At 34.9% G+C, this 25,763-nt stretch overlaps 2 protein-coding genes across 6 annotated transcripts in view; one reads left to right on the top strand and one right to left on the bottom strand.

The window, feature by feature from the left end:
* Positions 1-749: 749 nt before the first annotated feature.
* The window catches only part of LOC134533297 (terpene synthase), a 42,662-nt gene continuing 17,648 nt past the window's right edge, over positions 750-25,763 (top strand). For 2 of the 5 annotated variants that reach the window (XM_063370772.1, XM_063370773.1), the window contains exons 1-5: positions 750-1,202; positions 4,358-4,479; positions 6,327-6,592; positions 18,645-18,784; positions 19,197-19,299. In XM_063370772.1, the coding sequence (XP_063226842.1) occupies positions 1,134-1,202; positions 4,358-4,479; positions 6,327-6,592; positions 18,645-18,784; positions 19,197-19,299 (700 nt within the window). In that variant the 5' untranslated portion in view covers positions 750-1,133. Of the gene's footprint in view, positions 1,203-4,324; positions 4,480-6,326; positions 6,593-18,644; positions 18,785-19,196; positions 19,300-25,763 lie in introns of all 5 variants that reach the window. The other 3 variants (XM_063370769.1, XM_063370770.1, XM_063370771.1) reach the window with 2 other exon arrangements.
* LOC134533296 (uncharacterized) lies at positions 11,965-16,296 on the bottom strand. The gene is made up of 4 exons (XM_063370768.1): positions 15,669-16,296; positions 13,710-14,314; positions 12,374-12,510; positions 11,965-12,282 (listed from the first exon to the last, which is right to left on the bottom strand). The coding sequence occupies exons 1-4, from the start codon at positions 15,679-15,681 to the stop codon at positions 12,060-12,062; spliced, it is 978 nt and encodes a 325-aa protein (XP_063226838.1). The 5' UTR covers positions 15,682-16,296; the 3' UTR covers positions 11,965-12,059.

Genomic DNA, 25,763 nt, shown 5'->3' with positions numbered 1-25,763 from the left:
CTGTTGCATGTTTCAAGTGTTTCGCCGAACTTAGGAGCCCGCTCATCGACCCCCCCCCCCCTGCATCCGTTAACTTTCGGCGCTGGCCGTCTCCAGCGAGCATCGACCCACGCCCCGCGAGACTGCCGCGGTAACAATTAGTGTCGCGTAGTGTTGTGTTTTTTTTTGGTGTTAATTGTGTAACGGCTAGACGTCGCCAAGTGTTGGTGAGAGTGTTTTGTAGCGGGACTAAATTGAAGGTAATGCTCACCAACTCGTGTACACTAATTTTCCGTAGTCTCTTGTCATCCACACGGCCGAGCGGCCTTTACAGTCAAGGGAGAGCCATTCAGGGTAGATTCAAGCCGTGTACCTGGCATGGCACGCGGGGGCAGAGTACCCACGACCCAACATCAACTGCCTAGCAGCCCGCTAGCCTGGCGCCCCTCCGGACAACAATAGCATCGCGACGCCCGTAGTGCCCGTCAGGTACCCCCCGGGCCTTTCACAGAGATCGGGTGACGGCAGTACCCATGTTTTTTTTTAAATCTCTTTCTTATGTTTGAAATGTAAAAGTACTGTGTAATATTTAAGTATTTTTTGTGGTTGTACAGTTTGTTTGTATATATGTATATATTTTTATTAATTGACTTGTTCTATATCCCGGAGTCCTTACCTCCATATGGGATCTACAGAAAAAAAATTGATTGAATAAATAAATAAATAAAAACATTTTGTTTGTTTTATCTCTGTGGACTTTCGAGTATTTGATTGAAGATTTGAACATTAGCCAGTTAAAACAGTGCGGCAACATGTATTAAATTTATGTTTTCTTTTTACTTTAATATTTTATTAAGCGTCTAGCAACTAAAAAAAATTGAGCAAAACTGACGAGCTCAAGGAATACACCACATGTTCACATCTTTCGTGCGTAGTTAACATCTGCTGTGAATGTTTTTTTCTAGGTTGCTATTTTAACTTTTGGTGTTGTGTTGGTGGCAGCGCATGTTTGTTTGGACTTCGGGATGTTCTGTCATCGTTGAGGTTATAAATTCACGTCCTTGGTCCTTGCGAAAGTGGCCTCCCTACTGTACCACTGCTACAGAACTCTAGTTTCGAGGCAGAGCAGGCTGGCGAGACGGTGTCTGTCGACGATGGAGACACAAGTTAGTGACGGCACAGGCATCTTGTACGGGTCGTCAGGAGACAGAGCAGAAGATGAGGTGAGTGCGGTGCGCCTTACCGGCTTCGCAGTTCATCTCCTCATGTTCTGCGTGTAATTTGAACAGCTTCGCTGGGGATGTGTCAAATGTCTTACACTTAATGCTACATGTTAAAATGCAAGATAGCTAATGAAATAATTTCCCTAGGCAATGTCCAGTTAACTTCTTAATAACATGCACTTTGTTTGTAGGCAAGCAATGCCTATTAACTGAAAAAAATAATTTGATTTAACTTAATAAACCAATCTTTTGTAGCTTATCTAGCACATAATCTTATGTAGTATTTGAAAACAAAGTTATACTATGAAAACATGCTAAAAGTATGTATCCAAACATTGTTTTAAATTTCCCACTGTTATTAGGTAGTGGCTGGGGTAACTGTTCCTTATTGCATATCTATTATGTATCAAAGCTTTATAATACCTATATATCTTCTAAATCAAAAATATTTTGGTAATTGTACTGTTTCAAATAAGTACCACACATTCAATTGCCTACTTTATTTTAATATTTAACATTAAGATACAATTGGATGTGTTACACAGAACAATTGCTCTTGGAAACAATGTTTCTCAAAGTTTTATAAATATTTTCGAAATCAAATATAAGTATTTTTTATGATTCTACAGTTTTTCATCACAAATACCATTTTTTTTTTTTTAATTCAGCCAGTTATTCAATAAGGAACAAATACTGATTCCTAGAAAATTAATTTTTTCTACCCTTTTAAATAACACAATTTAATCATTCTCTAAGAGGGCATTGTGATATTTTAACTGTTAACCAAAGGTTTATCATTTTAACAAGTGGTAAGTAGATCCCAATTCCATAACTATACCTACTGATCACGTCACCAAGATGGCGTCGCTTACGTGGATTACGGGGGTTTTGGGAGAACTATAAACACACTATTTCTTACACTATTTTTTATTATACTTTTTTGGTGTTGTTAAACTAGAATATAATTCCCTCTCTCCTCACCAGATCTAGTCTATTTTGTGATTCAAATATTTCATTATCAAAGAAATTAGGTACCATGTCTGTCGACTTCACCTATTGCGGTATTGTGAAATATAACAGTGTGTACTATTTATTAGAAAACTTCATGATAGTGAAAAATAAAAGTAAGGGGTAAAGTGGTAAATAATGAGGAATAAAATACAGGTATTGCGTAATAGACTAGATTGGGTGGGATTGTATTCTACTTCATGATACCGATTTAATATTATCTCAAAGTCTCACTTTCAAAAAATTAAATATTAGTATCGCAAAATAGACTAGACTGTGTTGAATTATATTCTACTTCATGGTAGGCTACTGATGAAATATTATGCTGATAATTTTCACTTTCAAAAAATTAAATACTGGTGTCATAAAATACAGTATACACTGGATGGAACTATAGTCTACTTCATGATACCGCTATAATATTATGGCAAAATTCTCGGTTTCACCATATGAAATACTGGTATCGCTATACAACCTAGATTTGGTATAATTGTTGTCTACTTGTGGATAACCTATGATTTTACCTTGTTACATATTATAAATATTGTGATATTGTGAGAATATTCTGTTAAGTTATGTTAGCTAGGTACATTAAAATTACTTTTATTCTTGTGTGGATGGTTGGTTAGGTTTAGGACTATTTAAAATACTTTAGAATAGTGTGGAACATTGGTTAGGTGAGGTTAGCTTTTCTTCAAATACTGTAAGTTTTAATGATTGGTTGAGAATTACCAATAGGTATAAAATGTAGCCAACTGAACTTTACCTTAAATATCATACATCACAAAACTACGACAATGTAAAAATAAAATAAACTACGAAAATACCATTTAGGAACACTAGAGGTGTTCCTATATTTATCTACCAATAGGTATAAAATGTAGCCAACTGAACTTTACCTTAAATATCATACATCACAAAACTACGACAATGTAAAAATAAAATTACGAAAATACCATTTAGGAACACTAGAGGCGTTCCTATATTTATCTTGAAATAAGCGTTAATAAATTCCTACTAGTTTTTGAGAAAACACAGTTTTTATCTCAAATTTCAATACCTGTGCATTGCCACTGCGGTCACCATTAACTGTTTACCCTTGTCGGTTTGTGTGTTTGTATTGATGAACTTTATTCATACATTTTGAATGGTCTATTAGGTAAGGTAGCTACATTAAAAATACTTTCAAACATTGTGGACGTTTGGTTGGGTTAGTAATTACTACATTAAAAAAACTTTAAATTATTTCTAATGGTTTCTTAGGAATTACCAATTTAAGATGTCGCTATCCTGACCTAACCAACCGTCCACAATATTTTTAAGTATTTTTAACGTCACTAACCTAAAGTGACAATATCTGTAGTAATTTTAATGCAGATGTTATAACTGTATTAATTTTATAAATGTTTTCATAAATCTTATTCATGTTTAATAGAATATGGAACAGCCAATCCTCCACTAAAAACTTAATAGCCCTTCACATCCAACAACAGTTTTCAGTATTCAGTCTGAATTAATAATGCACTTTTTGTGAGACTTATTTAATAATACTTTTAAACTATTTTAAATAGGCCTGGCTGAACATGACCAAATATGCATGACATAGGTCTGCATTTATCTAGGTTCACAGCTAACTACAAAAATTAACAAGATTAGAATACAAAAATTTAAAAAAGAATGCAAGTAAAACAACATCCAAAAACTCACCGTTTTGGAACTTTTATAAATTTTAGTTCCAAAATTCACATGAAAATTTTGCCTAAACTAAAAACTATAATAACTTACACCATGAAGAATTGCACATTCACAAAATAAATTAATAATTCTTTCAGCACTTGTCTCAGTGTGGTCACAATTATTTGTACATATTTAAAAATATAAACAGATGTCTTCTGCACTTGACAAGTGCTCTGAATCAGAACCGTGCTGTTGGTTTTGAATAATACTGTATGATCTGAACTGCTGTTACTAGCAGTATTGTACTGTACAGCCAACGGGCTGGCTCGCTGCCTGAAGGTCAGACAGTTGGAGACCCGGTGGAGGTGTTGGCAGTGGTGGGACGTGCAGATGCGTTGTAGCGGGTGAAGAGCGGTGCGGTGGTTGTGTGCGGGCAGAAACTGCTGGAGCCGTTCAGGTACATCCTGCAGGTGCCGGGCAAGCAGATCCGTGCGCGCCTGGCCCACGCCTTCAACTACTGGCTGGAGATCCCGGCAGACAAGCTGGTAGCCGTGGGCGACATCATCCAGATGCTGCACAACGCCAGCCTGCTGTGAGTGTGTGCTGCTCCTGGAGGAACAGTGTCCTACAGTTAGGCCCGGCCTGGAGCGATCGCGGGTAAACTGACTTGCAGGTCGTCCCAAGGGCAGGTTTAGTCTTATGCCATTGCACTGCTGCGCTCGGCAAGGTGAAATTATTTTCAAAAAGAAAACATTTTGGGAGAGCTCAAATTGCTAGTTTCAGTTGTTAAAAATCTTCACGTTGCTCATTTTCACTTGCTGTCTTTAACTTAGACTCACATTTAAAGGTGAGGGTTTGCATTAGGTGCCACTCTATGAGTAGAAACCTGGCTAGTCTTATTCGAAGGGTTTTATGTTGCCCTCGGGGCTGACTAGAGAGTTCCCTGAATTTTCACAACTACGTCAATACTTTTCCTGCTCTGAGCATCAGGGATGCTGTAGCCTACTTACTCACACACTGGTATGACAAGTTTAGCTGTAAAGGTTTCCCATGCCCTTAACATGACGTTCTAAAACTCCTGCTTAAATGAGGAAAAGTGCATAACTAAAATTCCACAACAGTTTTTTTTTTTCAGATGTCTAGAGCTGATGAATGTTGCCTATCTTTAAAACTAGCTTGTTAGCAAATGACAGGCTCATATCAATACACAAGTTATGTGAGCTGGAAATTTATGAGGTGCTGTCCAAATGTTTAAAATTATATTACATAATCATGGTGTAACAATATCAGTATTACTATAACATAAAATAAACTAAATAGTACTTACAAATCACACTAAATAACATCACCGATGTACTGCTGCCATCTCTCGGAGGTTGCTGGCTCGCTGTGGATCAGCCACGCGTGCAAATACACACAGGCATGCGCGCACACACACATGCTGACGCAGTGGTCAACACATTGACCTGGAGACACAGTACATCGGGCTTGAGGGGACGATTATTTGCAGAGCTGTAGTGACGTCTGTGCTCAGACCAACAATCTCTTCAGAGTGCTATGCTTTGTGTAGGCCTGTTTGCTCTTTCCACTTCCCGGAGAAGCCATACTAAAAATATCAAGCATGAAGGTGACGTACCAAGTGTCAAGTATCATTAAAAAAAAACATCACTTTTATGGAAGATCCCACTCTTTCCAACGCAATTTAAGTGAAACTTGGAACAAACTTGTAGCATGGTCTGTTGAGCTGTATATATCCATTAACAAATATCTGTGTGTTTATGCTTGAAATTTCAATTTTAGTATGAAAGAAAAATATTAATGGAATTTAGTTTATTTTTTTGCTACCCTATGTCCATAATGAGTTGAAGATGTTAGTCAGCTGCATCCATCTCATAACTGGTTTCTTAGCTTGTTCCCTAATGCACGGGGCAGCCTTCGTAACCTGCAGAATCATCGGTAACACTGCTCTAGTAGACTTTCACAGGCAAGGAGAGGCCCTGATGTTGGAACAAGTGCCTCTTAGCGGTGAAGTCAGCAGTCTGAACATGGCATCCACTGGTGAATTGTTCATTGCATTGTTCTGTGTGCTAGTGTAGCCTCTCCCTTACGTCATCACACAGTCTATGCTGTAATAAGATCCAATGACTTTTGTATTTGTAAGTATGGTGTTGGGAAATATATTGTTTTTTGTGTGTGGAATGTGTTTTCAAGAGGAATAAGTAGAGAAACAGTGAGTTTCTGTTGACAAGTAAAATAAAAATTTACCCATTAACATGCAGTACAGTCCAAGAAATAAAAAAAATTTAACTTTAGTATCAGAAAATGAGAAACTGAAGTGGCTTGCTCGTGTATAGAACAATTGAAGTTAAAAGAATCCACAATGTGTTGCGTGAGCTGTTAGCTGTGGGTTGTGATGGTGCTGTGAACGCCGTGCGGCAGGATCGACGACATCGAGGACAACTCGATCCTGAGGCGAGGCATCCCGGTGGCACACTCGATCTACGGCATCGCGGGCACCATCAACTCGGCCAACTACGTGATGTTCCTGGCGGTGGAGAAGGCGTTTGCGCTGGGGCACGCGGAGGCGACGCGAGTCTGCACGGAGCAGCTGCTGGAGCTTCACCGGGGCCAGGGCATGGAGATCTACTGGCGAGACAACTACATCTGCCCCTCGGAGGACGAGTACCGCATCATGACCAAGAGAAGTACGTCCACTCAACTGCTTTGATGATCATTGCGTTTTTAGAGCTATATCTTAGAAATAGAAGAAGTACCTGTGTGATACCAAAATTATGCATGATAAAGATATTACCGACATTTGAAATAGTAGACAAAATCAACAAACATCAGTCTAATTTTAAACCACATGGAAACACTCCTTATACCTTGGCAGTGTAGGCTTTGGATTGAAGCCACGTCATGGTGTAAAGTTCACCGATGTTTCACTGCACTTTGAAACCAGCATCATCGAGTGACAGCCAGCAGCATTATGACACGGCTTCAATTGGAAAGTCTTCACTGCTATGAGAACGTTTGTGTTAACATTTGAATTGACATCGGTGTGATAGTAAAATTGATGAGAGCCATCATACAAACCTTATGTGAAATGTCTCCACTCTGTTAACTGGCTGGCTTTCAAGGGTAGATAATGCATGCTGTCAGGTAGTACAGCACCCACACAGAGAATCACAATGAATGCCCCCAAAAAAATGCTAAAAAGGGTACCTTTTCCATCTATTTCATTCCATATTCTGATTTTCAAATTTTTCAAATTTCCTAAGAAAAATGGCAGTATCTTTTTAAGGATCAATATTTCAAGGGGACGTAGAATTTATAGTTGACGTAACAAAGAAGCCAGTCCTTACAGCAATTGTATCTTGTCTTTAAAGTGTATTGTTTTGAATCTTTCTTTGTTTTAGAACCAGATTAGCACTTAAATTTGCTTTAATTTTGCAGTTTATTATAACTGTTACAGATATAAGCAAAAACACAAACTGAATACTTCATATATGAGTCTACAACTTATATCCAGAACACAATGGCTCCCCCACCAAAATATACATAGAATCTGATCAGCCTACTCTTTATTTCCAAACAAACTCTTAATAATGGACTAATTAAGTGTCGTGCTTTAGGTTATCTTTATTTTCTGGTGAGAGACTGTAATTGTGAACCTCTTTACCTGGTGATTCTGATGCTGTAGTGAAACTTGTTTTAATTAACTTTCTAAGTCTTCTGCTCTAATACTCTATGTTTGGCTGGACTTTAAATCTTGTGTTGTAGACAACTTGGTTAAAACTTCTCTTTCTCAGTTAGCAAACATATTGTCAATGAGTTAGGAACATATTTATCTTGAATGTCTTTAGATTGCCAAAAAAAATTTTCTTTCAATATTGCTCTTTTCGTTTCAATCTATTGCTGAAAAAGTTTTGAAAGAACATTGAACGGACTTTTTTTATATCTATAATAAACTATGTAAAATCTTTATTTAGTAAATTTTTCTTTCAACTTTGGTTTTTTTAAAGTGAAAATGTTCTGTTATTCCTAACAGTGTCAGGGAGTGATGTTGCTTGCTGACTTCTTGTAAGGCATAACAGAAAACTAAACTTACTTAAACATAAACCTTGATGAGCCACAGGTACTCCGAATACAGTGAACAGTCTTTAATCCAACATTTGTAACACATTCTGTAGTCTGGTACCAATTGATTCGCTCACCTTCAGATATCTCAGGTGAATTACGGCTGTTGACCTTAGTTGTCAGGTCTCTTTAATGCCCTGCCCGTATTTTTAGTCCCTCAGAGTTTATCATAACTGTAGGTTATCATTTTGGTACAGTGAGTCCTGTTTTCTAGCAGGTTACATTTTATATTTCAATATTAAATTCCATAACTACTTTTTGAAGATGCCCAAGGCTTATCTATATTTTTTCTTTCAATAGGGAATCTTATTACAACAAACTTGTTTTGAGTACTATTTTGCTGTAGATATATTAATTTTGTGTTAGTATTCCCATTAAAACTATTTTGCTGTTTGCTAAATGGGCATGGCCTTAGACCCAAACGTGCTGGGTTAAAGTCCCTTCACTGTTCATTATTATCTCACTTTATCAGTCACTTTCTCAAAATGACATTGGTTTAATCTGTCTCAAAAATCACCCTTTTTTTTACTGTTGTGACTATATGTATATGACCCACTGTATTTCTTAGTTTCATGTTTTTTGTAACCCGTTTTCCTGTATCAACTTATTATTATTATTCATGGCTAAATCTTAAGACAAAAAAAGTATTTCTCCTTTATTACTCCTTTTTATTAAAATGCAAACTCTTTGCTTAGATTTTCGTTACCTGACTGTGTCAACTGGCGCTAGAGTGTTAATACTTGTTAGCAATGTTATCCTCCAGACCCTTGTTATTGTAACCAAAGGTCATCTATCATTCATCATACACTGGTATGATATTGAGTTCTCGATGGCCATGTTTACTAATTTTTAGGGATGGGGCGACCGAATCCAATATCCGCCGAAACCGCCGAATCCTAGGGATTCGAAGGTTCGGCGGGTCTGATATAGGATTCGTCAAAGGATTCGGTTTTTTACTATTTACGTGGAAAAAAATACAGTAAACCTCGCTTACGAGGTCCCGCATGGTAGGTTTTTCCGTATAAAGCGTTTAAATTACCCGAGGTCTCATCATTTACGCCATTAAATGTGTGATATAATGTCCGTTAAAATTTTTTCTGAAACTTCCCGTCTCAAATAATGGCACACGTAAATATGAAGAAAAGACAAATGAACAACATACGAAGAAATATGGATGATGTACCATAACTACAGTACAAACCCAATAGTTATTTTAAGATAATTACCATAAAAAGAACTAAAGATTCTTTGTAGAATACCATAATACTACAGAAGCATGATAGCTACCATATTTGCACTATAGTTACCGTAACAACTGAGATGTATATTTACCGTGATAGTAATGTATTATTTATTTATGACATATTAAATCAAAGAACATTGTTGAAAAAAAAAGGATGTTAAACTTTGATATGTACGGTTGGCACATGTTGCTAAGAAATAATGCGATCTGAAAGAATGCAGTACTACTACGAAAAGTGAAAATGGTACTTGTGGATTTTTAGGTTATGGCAGTCTCTTTCGTTTTTCAGTAATATCGGCCGAAAATTAACGAGTGTACTGTATCGGAAGTCGGCAGAAATGCCGATTCAACTAAATATTGGCAAAATTGGCTTCTTCAATACAGCTCTACATTTAATGACATGAGTAAACATATTTCAGACTTCAGGATATTGAAAAAGACTTTAATTTCCATGGTCCATCCACGGTAACCTCCTACTTTTCTGAAGCCCTGCTTTTCACCGGATCTACTTTAATGTCACTATGTATCCTTCCGCCGTATGTAAACAAAAACATTGCCATGTGACAAATGTCAAATGGTTTGTTTACAATCACCAGCTGTCAAAACAATGTGTGTGTGTGTGTGTGTGTATATATATATATATATATATATATATATATATATATATATATATAAGTAATTTGAATATGATCTAAGTATACATGTATATGTGCATAACATTTATGATACCCAATGGTAAAAATATTAAAAAATAAGTTTGTTAGCTAAATAAATAACATATAATTTAAAGTAAATTTTTAGGAGAACATATAAATTTACAACATTTATGTAAGCAATAAATATCATCCTTTAGTACAGTTCAACACAGTTTTCTGCATCTGAAAAAAAAAGTATTGTAAATTATACATATGGCTGTCCATCTAAGCAATCTGGAAAAGACTAAGGATTGAAGGTTTAATAAAATTAACAAATTCAGATGAAAACATTTAAAAATGAATTTTCTTCTTTTATTTAATAAACCCCTACCATTTTGCCGGTTAAGGCCACAAATAAAAATATGGTTATATACATTTTCCTGAGTATACTTATTAGACAAAATCATAATTTTATGAACAGTAAAATTGTGGTAAAGAATTGACAGTAATTTCTATACCACTTATATGCATTATTTATTTGTGGCCCTGGATGGGGACTGGCTTTTTGTTTTCCAAGTAAGTTCACTGAAAAATGAAGAGACACAACAAAATAAAATGTTTCACATACACCTATACGAATCCAGAAATGAAATTTATTATTAATTTTATAATATGTGTAATATAAAGTTAATACATAAAGTTCCAGTAATCAACATACTTAATGGGAATGCATAAAAGAAAAAAAAAATGTTTCAAACCCCAATACTTACAGTTGCCCAGGTGTTTATTACATACAGACCTCAATAAGAACACCCGGGTAAATCATCAAGAGGAACTGCCAGTACTTCACTGTCTCCATCTACTTGCTGTGTCGTAACCTCAAATTCTTCGCTGTCACTGTCTTCACTTGAACTATCCTCGCCGAGGTGGATGATGAGTGGAGGAATGGTGCCGCTGTCTATGTGGACTTCTCTCTCCCAGTCTGCTTGAATTAGCTTCTCCACGTGATCCACACACCTCACCCATCTAAAAAAATTAATGTATACAGTAAAACCTCTATATAAATGACCTGTTTATAGCAAAAACCACTCTATAACAAAATATGTTTGTTTCTGTCAAAACGGCATAGTAAACAATGCATGGCATGCTCTTTATTACATACAATTTTGAACTCACTCCACAAGAAACTATTTTTAAACACAACAAAACTCATTTAATGTGTTTTCCTCAACTATCAAAGCTATTATTTAATACTTGAAGTAACATGTTTTGTTTTATGTTATCTGAAAAAAAAAATTTGAGTGGTTTATTCAAGATATAATAAAGCTGTAAATATTTTCTATGTTATCAATAAAGGCTTAGAATGCATATGATAAAATATTTATTTCATAACTTTTGTGTTTGTTTTTGGTTAAAATTTGTCCCAGACAAAAACAGTGAGATATAGCGAAAATTTAATTTTTTGAATAGTTTTGATGATTTACTGTATATGTATTTCACTATAATAACATAACTTTTGAAAATACTAATGTGCAAGAACTACATGTGTAAATACCTATTCAAGTTCGCTAGATGAAAATATTCAAAATTCTCTACGTTGAAATTTTATCTGAATATAGAAATCTGCCTACAGCACTGAACCCACCATAACTTTAAAGTCATTGACACAAGATTAAGCATAACAGAAAGTAATATCACAATTACTAATAAATACAAAACTATTTATGGAAATGAAACAATTGCAAATGGACTGCAATTACAAAAAAAAAAAACCTTGCAAATAAGTCACCACTGTTAGATCTAGAAACTACACAGATATGTATGAATCACATGGGAATAAAATTACAAACACAAACACGAACACAAACACATACATGCAACACATTTTCAAAACGACAACTACACAAATTCAAACCACTTATTTTTACCAATTGTTTTAAAACTGTATTACTGGTATATGAATATACACAAAATGATAATCACACTATACCCACACTAGCACACAAAGTTATCAAAAGGAATGGTAGGACCAGGCTGCTAGGCAACAATACTTACGTATTATGTAAAAATGTATGGTAAGGGTTTTGCTGAAGCTTGAGGAATGTTCTACAGGAAAATAAAACAATTTCTACTTCAAAAGGAATACCCCATTGGTCATGCAACATGAAAATACCTCTCTGGTGTGGAAGCATCAAGAGCCTCTTTCCAGATGGCTGCAACTGCATCATTGTCAAATCTCTTGGCCCGCCCCACGTTACTATTGTAATGGTGTTTACATTGAGCCCAAACTAGTTCGATTGCATTATAGTGGCAGTGATAGGGTGGGAGTCGTAGAATTTCGTGGCCATAGTTACAAGCCAACTCGTCTACCTCATATCTGAAAAGTGTGTTAGAACAAGGCGTATACGTAATTTTTTGCAACTATCTCACTTTTAAAGAAATGCTGTAAAAAAAACGAAATAATATACCGTATTCGGGGCTTGTTTTGTTTAGCTATCCTCAGCAGCTCCACTTTCAACAAATTATTTTCATGTTTTATCTCATTCTTCTCCAGCCACGCGATCAGTGCATCCTTGGTCCAGTTCGTTGTAGGTGTTTTCTCAACCTACGTTATGCCAACATTTAACTAAATACTCAAGTAGCTGATAAGAATTCATGACAGTAGAACCCTGTTACAATTTTACTGCTTATAAAGTTTTCCTGCCTATAATGTATTATTTTTCAAGTCCAATATTTTCCCTATAAGGACAATGTATTTAATTCCTGGATATAATGTTTCACAAATTATGCGTTTCGTGCTTGTAATGTTCACTTCATAAAATTTTAGAAGACGAAAAAAATTAAAAGCCTTTGTCTATACTGTCTATGTATATGTGTATGTTAGCAGTTAACTGCCTGTTGACACCCTTGGAAAACAAATAAATTCATAAATTTTTAGCCATTCTGTGTGTTTTCAAATGTATTCACTTAAATCACATGTTCAAGTGGCAAAAGAACTGGACTTAAGCATTTCCACTGTAAACACTGTCGTGAATTATGACAATTATACAGAAATGAGACAATTTTACAGCAATGAGACAATGTGTAAGTAAAGACAAAGCAGATAGAAGCTGGAAGCACCATGATGTTAAAGAAAAATTGTTTTTGGCTAGCTACAAGCAAATTGGAGCATCAAATATATCTTTATGCAGCTTGTTGAGTCCATTGGCAATAAATCCACACTAAAAAGTACTCAATTGAATTTCCTGCTTATGTTTTTTTTTTCTTGTAGCCCCTTAAAAACAAATTATAACAGGGTTCTACTGTACTTATGCAAAGCAAACATGTGTTTTGGCATATTGTCGTAATGATTTTTCTAAATTTAACAAAGCATGTTAGTTTAGTGACTAGAAATTTTTTCGAAAATATTATTTTAATTTATTAAGTAGGGCAACAGAGCATTCATAAAGTGGGTCCTTTTACCAAACAAGTAATTATGTCATTTTCAAATGCTATTTGCAATAAAAAAAAATTATTTGGTATTTCAAACCCTCTACTAAATTAGTTTGCACTATGATGTAATTCAATTACATTATATATATATATATATATATATATATATATATATATATATCTGTGTGTGTGTGTGTAATCAATTTCAGCTCAAACATTATAGTTTATAAAAATGTAGTGTAGGCATACTATTAAGATAACAATTATTGCTGGCAAAATGTATTAGTCTCGAATATTCGTACTTATACACATGTAAATTTTTCACATTACAATTTGAGCAATAAAAAGACACTGCTTTACCATTGCACATACCTGGGTGCTGTGATATGAAGCATTGTCCATTATAATGACACTGGGTTCCTCCAGATGCACCAACATGTCTTCAAACCACATCAAGAAAGTTTCCCCATTCATCTCGCCATGGTAGTCTGCAGTCTTCTGACCTGAAACAAAAAGTAATCCTGCTCCTGGCACAAAGCCAGTGCGCCCTCCAGCATTAACAACAATAAACCTTTTACCATCTCCAACAGTACGTCTCTTCGCAGATTGTAGACTCTTGTCCTGCCATGACTTTGATACAGTTCCTGAAAAATATATGAAATGGAAATGAAATACTTTGTATTGGACCACAGAACAAATTTTCAAATAAATTAATGCCTTGCCTCTCTGGAAAATCCATGTTTCATCAACAAATATGAAATTGGCACCTCTTTCTTTTTCTTCTGTATACTTTCTCAAGAAATCTATTCGCTTCAATACTATGTTTTCATTCTCTATCAAAGCTTTTCGTCCATCAACAGTTGTCCATGAAAATCCCATCTTCTTTAACAATTTATGAAGACTTGATCTTCCACCATAATAATCTATTTGTCTTTCCCTGATTTCTTTCAAAATGGTGTCGACTGTAACATTCAAACCTGTAAATTTATTGCATACATTAACAATACATGAAATAACAGAGGTACACGAAACTAAGCGAAACCACAACCCCGCAGAAGATAATTTAAGTGCACAATTTACATTTATTAAATAGTTTTAATAAACTTACATTTCAAAAATACTTTTAAATTAATTTAAATTTTGTAGTTTGCTTAGAGGAATTCTACATTGCAGTATTTCTGTCTGCAATGATATGACGATTATATTGCGCGTTTGTATTGAAGTTGTGTAAAACATTATTATTTCAGCAATCAATAAGTTACAAGCTCTACACTGTGTTATAGGTAAATGTTTTGTATCGTGTATCCCATGTGATCCCTAGATCTTTATGCATGAACCTGTACATCCTATTGATCGTGTGGTGCATGCTTTTTTTCATTTATTCAGATCAAAGATCCTGAACATAGTCAAATATTGTGGTATAGCAAGAATAATTATCATAAGTTTAATAAAACATATATATTTTCATTATTATTCAACTTTAAATCATAACTCATTACTACATCACAGGTTTTTAGTTTTGGTTTTGTACAGGATTTTTAAACGTAATAAATTAGAAAAGCAAGCATCATCAATCACAGGATCAATATTTGCAGGATCATGCGATCAGGATCAATGTATCGAATCGGATACGCGATACTAAACTTTTACTGTTTTATAACCTTCTGTTACTTCATACACTAACACACAGTTTGTCTGGCTAAGTTGTGTTTTCATATGATACTTCATCGCAATGAAGTAGGCCTATTGTTTATAAAATAACAATACCCCTATATTTTCTAAAGGGTTAGGCGGGGCATGACACTATTTTGCAATAGAATATATATTGTACTGGACCCTGCCACACAGTACAATTTAGCCAATTAAGTATCCCAATTTTTTTTTTAATAACCATGCTTGCTTAGACCACAACTCACTAATTTGTAACCAATTACTGCTAAAGCGCACAACTGGATATTATTGATACTGGAAATATTCATTATTTAACCTTCTGATACATCATAAAAGTTGAGGTTATTTAATATGTATACTGTGTATAACGATATAAACATTACTTGTAGTTTTAGAATGTAACAATTTTCTTTCTATCTTTAACCTAACCTTAAAAGGACGTGTACCTATTTCATATGTTGCACAATATTCTATATATCAATACCATATCAATAAAGAAACCTAACAAACCACCCAAAAATGTTAAGTATTTTTAAAGGACAGATGATATCGGGAAAAAAACTGAACCGGTCAATCTGCATATGGATATATGAAATGAATACAATTAAGTAGGGCCTACCCCAGTGATATTGAAACTACTCTTCAGTATCAAATTTTTACCTTCAGCGTACATCCTGTAAATTGCATTCCTGATTGCATTTACTGTGAAATCGTCGACTGTGTCAAGTGACTTTCCTTCCTGTGGCCTTTTTTTCCTCTTTTTTCCTGGTGTTGAAACTTCTTCAATGTCTTTCTTGTAGTACCTAACCAAAAAAAAAAAACATTTGTCATAACACTTTTCCGGGGACCCGTTCACAATACGCAGTTAGGCAGTGTTCCAAATATGGCATTTTGTCACAAATATTTGCTTTGTGGTCACTAAATGGAAACATGACAGACTTTGTCCACGAAATTAATGAAGTGTTTTTTTTATTTATTTTGTGATCTCCCAAACAGATGAAAAACTAATTAAATGCAAATTATAAAATCACTCCCTTATGTTATAGTTAAACCTATCATAAAGTTTATAAACATCGTTATAAACAAACGTGTATCACACCCATAAAAATACTTGAAAGTGCCTATATTGTTATTGTTAGGACCTGAGTAGGCCTAATATGATTTTAGGTTAACTTTTCAACAGAGACGCCACATGGCGGTGTTGTCTCACACCAAAAAATATAAATTGGAAATAAAACACAAAAAACCTCGTGAGTTAAAACACAGGCCGACAATACTTAGGACACAGTCGATATTTTTTTTACGTGCATGAAAACGAAAAAAGCCTACTTACTTGAGAACAGTTGACTTTGCGATGTTGAGAAGAAACGCGGTCGTCTGCGTAACGTCACATTTCTTCAAGTCGCCTTTCCTAATTAAAACATATAAGTTCTGAGCGACGTTAATGATGTCCATCTGACGCTGCGAAGAAGTAGCTTTCCCCATTCCGGAACCAATTACCATTACAGCAATCACAAGAACCACACAAAATATCAAAACGATAACAAATTCCATCATTACAATCGTAGATAATAAATAATATAACAAAGTTAAAATACACAATATTAACACAAAATCCTGAAACACAAACTGTACGTTATTTCACGGTCAGTAATATATTAAAACACACTGCAATATGGCGTAATCTGTGCAGACTGCAAACGGCTGAAAGAGAAAACAATCAAGTGACTATTAACATTATTAATGCGCGACCACGGTTTCGGCACGTAATATTTTTTTACCGTTAACATAACGTTTTTATTTCACCAGAGATTTAAAAAAATGTTCAAACTTAACAAATACCCACACAAATTCTTAAATACACGCGGAAAGTCAAAAAATATATATTTTGGCTATGGAACTATTTCGTTCTAATCATTGCCAACACACCACTTCTCTCACTGTTTCATTTACACACATGCGAGATCATTAATATTAATAATATTGTACATAGATAGTTACTTTTTTTGTAAAATTTTATTTAACATCATTATACGGTAATTTAGTGTTAATGCATGTTTAATATGCATATGATGGAAAGTATTTTTGCAAACGAACCAAACATGCTGCATCCTGGTGTGTTTTTTCAAAGGTTCGTTTAAAAAAGTAGGAGGTTACCGTGGATGGACTATAGGTTTATTGTGTGTATGTTTTTTTTGCAAGTGTAAATTGAATGAAGTAAAATGCTTTTATTTTTATTACTTTCAATTGATTAAACTTTAATGACCAGTTACAGATATTTATGACACTAATTTTGAGGTTAAGCAATTTTACTAAAGCATTCCAGCCAAGCAGGTTGCCAGCGAGAGACGCTTCTCTTTTGCTGGAAACACTATCTCCAATCGTAGAGCTAATTTAACTCCTGAACGTGCAGAACAAATTATTGTTCTGCATGATAGATTAAAGAACAAAATTTAATACTCTGTGACAATCTCTCTCAGAATTATTGTGCTGAAAAGTGGAAATGTTGAAACAATGTGAATGTACTTTTCAAACAACATGATTTTTGGTGCTAAGTTTGTTGAAGCTCAGTAAGGACTCCAGAAAATTTGACAAGGATGAAATTTTTCCAAAGATATGTTACATTTACACAAACATATACTTGGTTATGTTAGTTGGATGATATGTTACTAATGAACCAATGGAAACAGGTAAGATTCAATGGGAAAAAAAATGTTATTTTTTTTCTAGCAGTGCAAAATGTAAACACACTCTGTAAATAGTTACCCAAAATTAATAAGCCCACTTCATTTTAATACTTTATTCAAACATTATACTAAGTTTTAAGATAAAAATAATTTCCCAAAAGTGTAACTGTACCACAAAAGCTCGAGCTCGGCTGGAAGTAAAATTCTTAGGCTCGCAGACCTCTAGTTATTTATAGAAAAAATCCTAACCGCTAATCTGTACTAAAACTGAAATTTCTCAAGAAAAATTTTTTGTCTTTATATACACTTATACCAGAAATGTACCAAACTACATGTGATAAAGTCAAGGGACTTTTAGTGCAAGCAGAATACATCTCACTTACATTAGATATGTGGGCATCATCTATTAAAAGATTTGGGTTTGGGTTCGAGATTCGGCAATTCCAGTCGAGGATTTGAGTTAGGATTCGGATTCGAGGAAATCAGGATTCGCCCCATCCCTACAGTAATTTTTAAGGTTGTAGTTTGAATAATAGCACCCGTACATGACTTACCTTTATGAGAACAAGTCTGTACCCAAGTAATACAGAGTTCACTATAATCTGGGCTGTCTTGTAGACGTAAGCCTAATGAATAACAGGGTGATGTTAAACTTAGAACAGAATAGTTGATACTTATTGCTTAACTATCTCATTTTCAATCTCATAAAGTTCCCTTCTCTTCAATGTATGTCCCAATATCCATCCTGTGTTTTTTTTTTTTCTGTCTTCGCAATACACACTTTAGAAATTCAAAACCATACAATTTTACTGTTTGTGAGACAGACTTTGCGAAACAAATACGTAATAATTCATATGCCGTTGTGATCCTTGTAGTTGAGACGTGTGGTAGTTTTGAGACGGTAGAGGCCACGAACAGTGCTCGGTGCATGGGAGTGTGGTCCTTGCAGAGACGGGAGGCCTGTTCATGCTGGCCATCCGGCTCATGCAGCTGTTCAGCTCCAACCAGAGCGACCTGTCGCACCTCACCGGCATCCTGGGGCTGTACTTCCAGATCCGCGACGACTACTGCAACCTGTGCCTGCAGGAGGTGAGTGCTCGCGGGTCACCAACCAACGAAGTCATTCTTTCGTGATTAGGCCTGTCTGGTTCCCCGGTTTCTCAGTTCCTTTAAAATAACCGATTCAAAAACTACTTTTTCAAAGCTTCAGTTTAAGTTTGGGGTCTTTTTTGTATGTTTCTGTTATCTCACATAGCGATATGTTTATAATGCTGTTAAGGTAAACACACATTCTTTCAATGTGACCAACGTTTCGCGATGTAATAAAGCGCGAAAAATGTATGTCATAGAGTAGAGTTACAACGTATAGAGCATAGTTACAATGAATTTGGGGAGAAATAGGACTTCAACATAATATATTATTTATTTTTATATCTTTGTAGAAATGTTTTCTTGAATGCCTGTTGTAATTGCTTGTTTTGTTTGTTGTGAACTGTTGCAGTACGCTGAAAACAAAAGCTTCTGTGAGGACCTGACTGAGGGGAAATTCAGCTTTCCGATCATTCATGCAATCTTAAGTCGACCGAGCGACAACCAGGTCATAAGTATCCTTTTACTCCGTGGCTTGCTTTGTCAGAATTGTAGCCAACATTTAGCTTTCTGAATTATTTGATCCATTTTATTATCTTTCTTTAAAAATTATTTCCAATTAATGTTTGACCATTAATTGGTTGGCTCAATTTTAAAGTGAAGTTAATACTTATTGTATGTTTCACTTCAGCGTCACACATTACTAAAATAATATATTTCTATATGTGGGAGGTTTATGTACATCTATTTTTTTAACTTGTATTTTACACAAGTTTTCATTAACTTATCTTTAAGCCTGTGCGAATATCAGTTTTTTAGTTTGAATCAAATTCGAATACGAATACCAAATTATTCTCGAATACAAATATTGAGTTCGAATAATTGGAATGAGAATTGAAAACCCATAAAACATGTTATATCACATCACATTACAATATGATAACAGGTACATATTTACTGATACAATGTATGTAGAATCAAAAAACTGGCAGTACTTAAAATTTTAAGGTTTTCCAATTTTATAATTAGTTCGTATTAAAAAGAGTCTTGTCACATCACTACATATTAACTAATTTAAATTTTTGTGAAGAAACGCAAGCTGCTCTACATTTTCGGGGAGTAGACTCTCTCTTCTACACGCCACAATGTTGCCAGCTGTTGAGAAAAGTCTCTCACTGCACACTTGTGTGGCAGGTATAGGCAAGTACTTTCTTGCTACCACAGCTATGTTTCGGAAACAAGTGCGTCCCTTCTCTGACCAGAAACTGAAAGGATTTTCATTCTTTGGGATTAAGGGTGCTGCCAGATATACGTTTACTTCTCCTTGGATAGTTTCTTCGTAGCTTGCAAGAGTAGACTGAGCTCCTGTTGAAGGTTTCACGTAGGCCCACAGAGATGACTTCTTAATAGGCATTTCACTTGTAGCCTCACTTGTCTCAGTTATAGTTTCAGCTACTGTGTTCAGCTTACACAGTTTACATACCTCCCTGCACAAATTTTCAACCCATATTTTTATTTTCATCCTCAATTAGTGAATCTTTGAACCGTGGATCTACCATCATAGAAAACACATTTACTTCACAATCTTGGTACACCGTGTAACGTGATCGCAAGCTTTTAAAGTTCTTGGCAAGATTTTTTTTTTTTTTGACGCGTGGGACAGGATAATTGCCTGAGCTGTCACTACGCGAGGAATTTGGGAAGAGAATGAAGGGGAAGGGGGGGGGGGGGTTCCGCCTGCATCCGATAGTTTACTGTGTATTATCCTATTGAAAAACATTGACGTAGCATGTTAGGCTTTTGGAGTCTTTGCTGTGAGTATGCGGCCAGATGTTTTCCACATGGTCTGTACAATTTTCTTTCTCTTCGCCGTCACGTTCGGAATGAAATTACAGTGCCGACAAACCATGTTTCACCCTCTAATCTGAAAACTGTCACCTATAACACCCCGGTATTGTGGATTTTACAGACACGTATTTATCTTTATCAGTATGCTGACAGTTCAAATCTATTTTAAACAACCTGAGGACATTCTTCTACATAGAATACGTTTGTTATCGCTCCGAATTACTGTGTTCAAACGGGCTTTACGTGGCCAGATGTAGTGGAATAAATCCACATACATAACTCTAAAACATTACGAAAATACCGCGGAACTTTTGCCCCCGCCCAATGAGAGAAACCTCCCGTGATCCCGAAATGTTTTCCGGTTTCAGTGATCCCGTTCAGCCTTTTTCGTAAATGACTGAATATTCGTTTTTTCGAAGTGTTAGTATTCGAAATCGAATCGAATACGCATAATAAACTATTCGTTTTTATATTCGAAAATTCGAATATTCGCACAGGCCTACTTATCTTAACGTAATTTTATACTAAATTTTGAATTATAAAAACCAGTATACAGTCAAACCTCATTATTACAAACCTGAAGGGACCATAATATTAGCACTTTGTAATAATGAGGGTTTGTATTAACCAAACTATTGGGATATCATGACAAAAAAAAATTGATTGAACTTTAAATGCCTATATTTACAACCATAAAGAAAATTATATACACTGTTGATAGTATAAGCTGGCTTCACTACATACATAACAATTTGTAAACACTAAAAAAAAAAAAAAAAAAAAACACAATGCAACACTTCAGAATAAATCATAATACAAACTTCAATAAACTTGCATTCATGACACATTTTCTATTCAAACATTTGGTTTAAAAAAAGCATCAATTCTGGTTTGCACTATTTTTTTCTTATAGGCATTGTTTACCACATTACAAAGCTTATCAAAGGCCAGTACTGATCAAGTATTGGTTGAGCAGTCTGTATCCAATCTTTAACTTTGGTCGTATCTACTGCTGCCGACTTCCCACACATACCGTATATACTCGCATATAGGTCGCGGCAATTTTACCAGATTTGATGGGGAAAAAATGAAGTACGACCTATATGTGAAGAAAAAAAATTTAAAAATTTTTGAGAATTTTTGTTTGCAATATTTTGCTTTAAAATGCGAAAAAGAAGTTTATATAGGTATAAGCAAATTTATTTACAATGTATACATACAGCGAAACCCCTTATTTACGTTACCGTTATTTACGTTTTCCCGTTATTTGCACTATATTCTTCAGGTCCCGTTTAGTTCCCATTTAGTCCAATAGAATACTTTCAAGCAAATTACGACTCAAAAATCGAATCCATCCCACTATTTACGTCACGTAACAACCATAAACAACCAGAAAATACCGTGGGTACTTTAAAAGTAGATAAGATTAGCTAGTAGGCCTAAAAACACTAAAAACATTGTAAAAAACGTAACCTTTAGAGTCGGCAATGAACATTTTAAATCACAAAATGTACATATTTTATAACATGAAATTTAGCTTTTATTTCTAAACATGTAATAATTTAAGCCTAGGCATGTAAAAGTCTGAGTAATTAGCAGGAAACAATCTAAAATTCACGAGGGAAAAACGTAAACTCACGAATGTATGAACGTGGCTGATTGTTAATTTCTGATACTGTATTTATGTCACAACTTAGCCGAAATACTGGTATGAGACAAACTTCACACAGATAATTTGAGCGGAGTCTTGGTAACTGTTTTATACGGATTTTATACGTATTTTATACGTATTTCGGAAGTATTCTACAGTTGACGCTTATTTTTGAAACTAACAATTTATTTCTGGGGATTGTAATTAATTAAATATTGGTATCAAGACATCAAGATGGACGTAAACTTGAACATGTCACGGCAGCGAGAAAACTGGTGCGTATACCAATAAACTGGTATTATAACTGGACATAACTGGTACACGGGAGGTGAAGATTATATTTTTTTCCGCTAAGCTAGCATCTATTGGCTGGCTGCTGATGCAAGGTCACGAGTCTTAGCGGAGCATTGAGTGAGTTATACTGCGCATGCGCAACTCAGTGAACAAAGAGAGCCAGCAGGCGTGCCGTAACAGCAGCTGATCGAGTACAATGACCTTTCTCCGCGCACGGCGCACGGCGCGGTAATGAATTACCGGTGCGACCTATATGGGGGGAATCTTAAATACCAAATTCAAGACCTCAAATTATGGGTGCGACATATCTGCGATGGCGACCTATATGGGAGTAAATATGGTAGTTTTGCCAACAATATTGTTGCGATCCTTAAACTGTTGTAGCCACCCATTGCTGAACTTGAAGTCTGAAATTCCTAACCTCAATGCTAGGTAGTCTGCCTTCTTCTGAAACATAGGTCCAGAAATAGGCAAGTTTGATGCACACATTTCTTCAAACCACTGCAACAAGGTAGCTTCCATTTCTTGATGTTTTGGGCCTCGCATTATTTTCTTGTTGATAATTTGCACGGACTCGCAAAAGCCGATTCAATCTTTTCACGATTTTTTAGTATTGTCGACAACGACGATTGCGGGATGTTAAATTCTCTCGCAATTTCAGTTTTTGTTCTCTCTCCATTTTTTACTTCTTCAATAATTTTAACTTTAACTTGCAATGTAAGGTCGAGGCGTTTACGTTTCGCAATCATATTACAAAACAACTCACACTCAAAATTGAGGTTAAGACACACGTGCGTGAACAATTGAAAATATCAGAACTTTTTTCCATAGATTGTTTAAACTTCTTCGTATGTACACTTTCGACGACTAATATTAAGGTATAGAGTACTTTCCTTTTCGTTTTCCGTTTACAACATGGTATATTTTCTAGTTTAGTTACTAACATCGCCACTAGAGTTGAACTTTTCATCTGATTTTTCGACCATTTTACGCTGTAGGATACATACATCTTATCTTTGGAGATACGTTTCTTTACATGACGGTTATGAAGACGTAATTTACTTTAGACTTCGGCTGTGAAATTCGTATTAACCGTTTACTTATACACGTTAACAGCTACTTGAGGGATTAAAACAACTTCGTAATTTATATTAACCGTATTTCGTATAAAAAGTAGTAATAACATAGGAAAGCATACCTTATTTTCTGGGACTGTGAAAGTACTTCGCATAAACGGGAATTTCGTACTAAGCGGATTCGTATTAATGAGGTTTGACTGTATATTCTGTCCAAATTGGAATATTACCATTTTCATTTATCTACTATCTGCTAGGCCTATGTGATTCCCCATTTCTCGGTTTCAGATTTGGTTCCTTTAAAATACCCTACCAGAAACTGACGTTTTTAAATTTAGGTTAGATTCCTGGTATTTTTCGTGCATTTCTGTTACCTCACGTAGCAATACATTTGTCATGCGGGATAGATAAACAAACACAGTCTTTTAATGTTACCAACATTTGGTATGTAATAATGCACAAAAACTAATGTAATAGATAGGCACATGAATTTTTCACTACCTCTAATATTTCGTGCCAAGTTGAAATTTTGCACCAAAACAGGAATTTCTCACTTTTAACAAAAACTTCACGAAATCCTCATCTTCCAATGAAAAGTGATATTAATTTTAGTTTTACTTATTTTTTTATAGCAACAAGATTGTTCATAACATTGTATATTTTCACTGAAATGTTTTTTCTAATTGGCAGTTACTTTTATTTTTTCTGATAGTGATATTTGTCATCTTTCATCTGAAATCAATTTTATTTGAAATCTTTTTTCATTTATTTTTTTCTTAATATTACGTGCATGGCATGCATCGTGAAGGTGACGAATACCATTGAAGGATGCATCTTGCAACTTGAGAGAAATAGTCCAGTAGCACCAATACACGCAAGCTGACATTACTAACTTGTGTAATGTAAATATTTGTTCAAATTCTGAACTTTAACATTACAATTCTCAAATGTAACATAACTAATCCATTACTTCTCTATTATAAATCAATATTCATAATTTTTGTTTATGCTAATTTATATCACGTTAATTATCAATATAGTGATTTGTCTTGGTCGCTACCTCGTTGAGTTGGTAGGTTAGTGTTGTCACCTCGATGAATGTAAACAAAAACATTTACAATCCAATAGTTGGGTTATTTTCTTGTTATAGATATATTCCCGTACTAAAAATATTCAATAATTTGCATTAAGTAGGCCTCATGGATTACGGCAGGTAAGGGCTTCACACATGAAATTTGTGTGTATCATATAGTACAGTAATATTTTTATTACTGTAGTATAATAGGGCACAGTTTGCTAGCAATGCGCAACCAAAACATTTGTGCAGTAGACGGAGCTTTTCATTGAAAAATGGGATGGCATTTATTGCCCAGACAGAAATACTGTAATGTACAAGATCTGCAATTGTAAAGTGTTGTGGGATACGGATAGATTCTGGAGAAACACCTGCAATTAACTAAACATGTAAGTAGTGCTCAAGGACGGGATAAAAAATCTTCACAACTCCAGACATTTTGCAGGAAAAAGTTTAAAATGTACACGTAAAACCTTTCTTAACGGATTTATTGAAGGAATTGGAGATATTTTGTGTGTGAGAGTTCTGTGCGAAAAGTATTTGCCTGCTCTACAAGAAAGCAAGGTAGCTTAAATGAAAAATTAACTTAAAGGGATAAGTATTTCCATATACTCTGATGAGACAACTGATAAAAAAAAAAAATGCATTTTCGTTGTTTTATTTTAATTCATTGATGCTACTGATTCTCATGCAGATTTTAAAACATGTTTGGTAATCTCTGAAATAATATGATCTCAACTTTGATGATGATTTTTTTAATATGACATATTTTGGCAAAATGAGTATTTACTGTTAAAAATAATGAGAAAATAATAATCGATGTGACTTATTCACACAAATCATATAACACTAAATTTATGCTAAGAAACTGTTAATAGGAGATGAGAAGTTTCGAAGTTTGTTCTTAGATCCATCATATGTCGCAGATACATCATTTCTGAGTATAAAGGAGTGAGGCAAAACATTAAATTTGACAGAATGTATTATTGTACTTATTTGAAAATATTACTTAAAGTATTAAATGAAAGAGACACG

The sequence above is a fragment of the Bacillus rossius genome, chromosome 6, assembly GCF_032445375.1.
Source record: "Bacillus rossius redtenbacheri isolate Brsri chromosome 6, Brsri_v3, whole genome shotgun sequence".
Taxonomy (NCBI): Eukaryota; Metazoa; Arthropoda; class Insecta; order Phasmatodea; family Bacillidae; genus Bacillus; species Bacillus rossius.
Note: the sequence above shows the minus strand (reverse complement) of the source record. Positions and strands in the feature narration are given on the sequence as shown.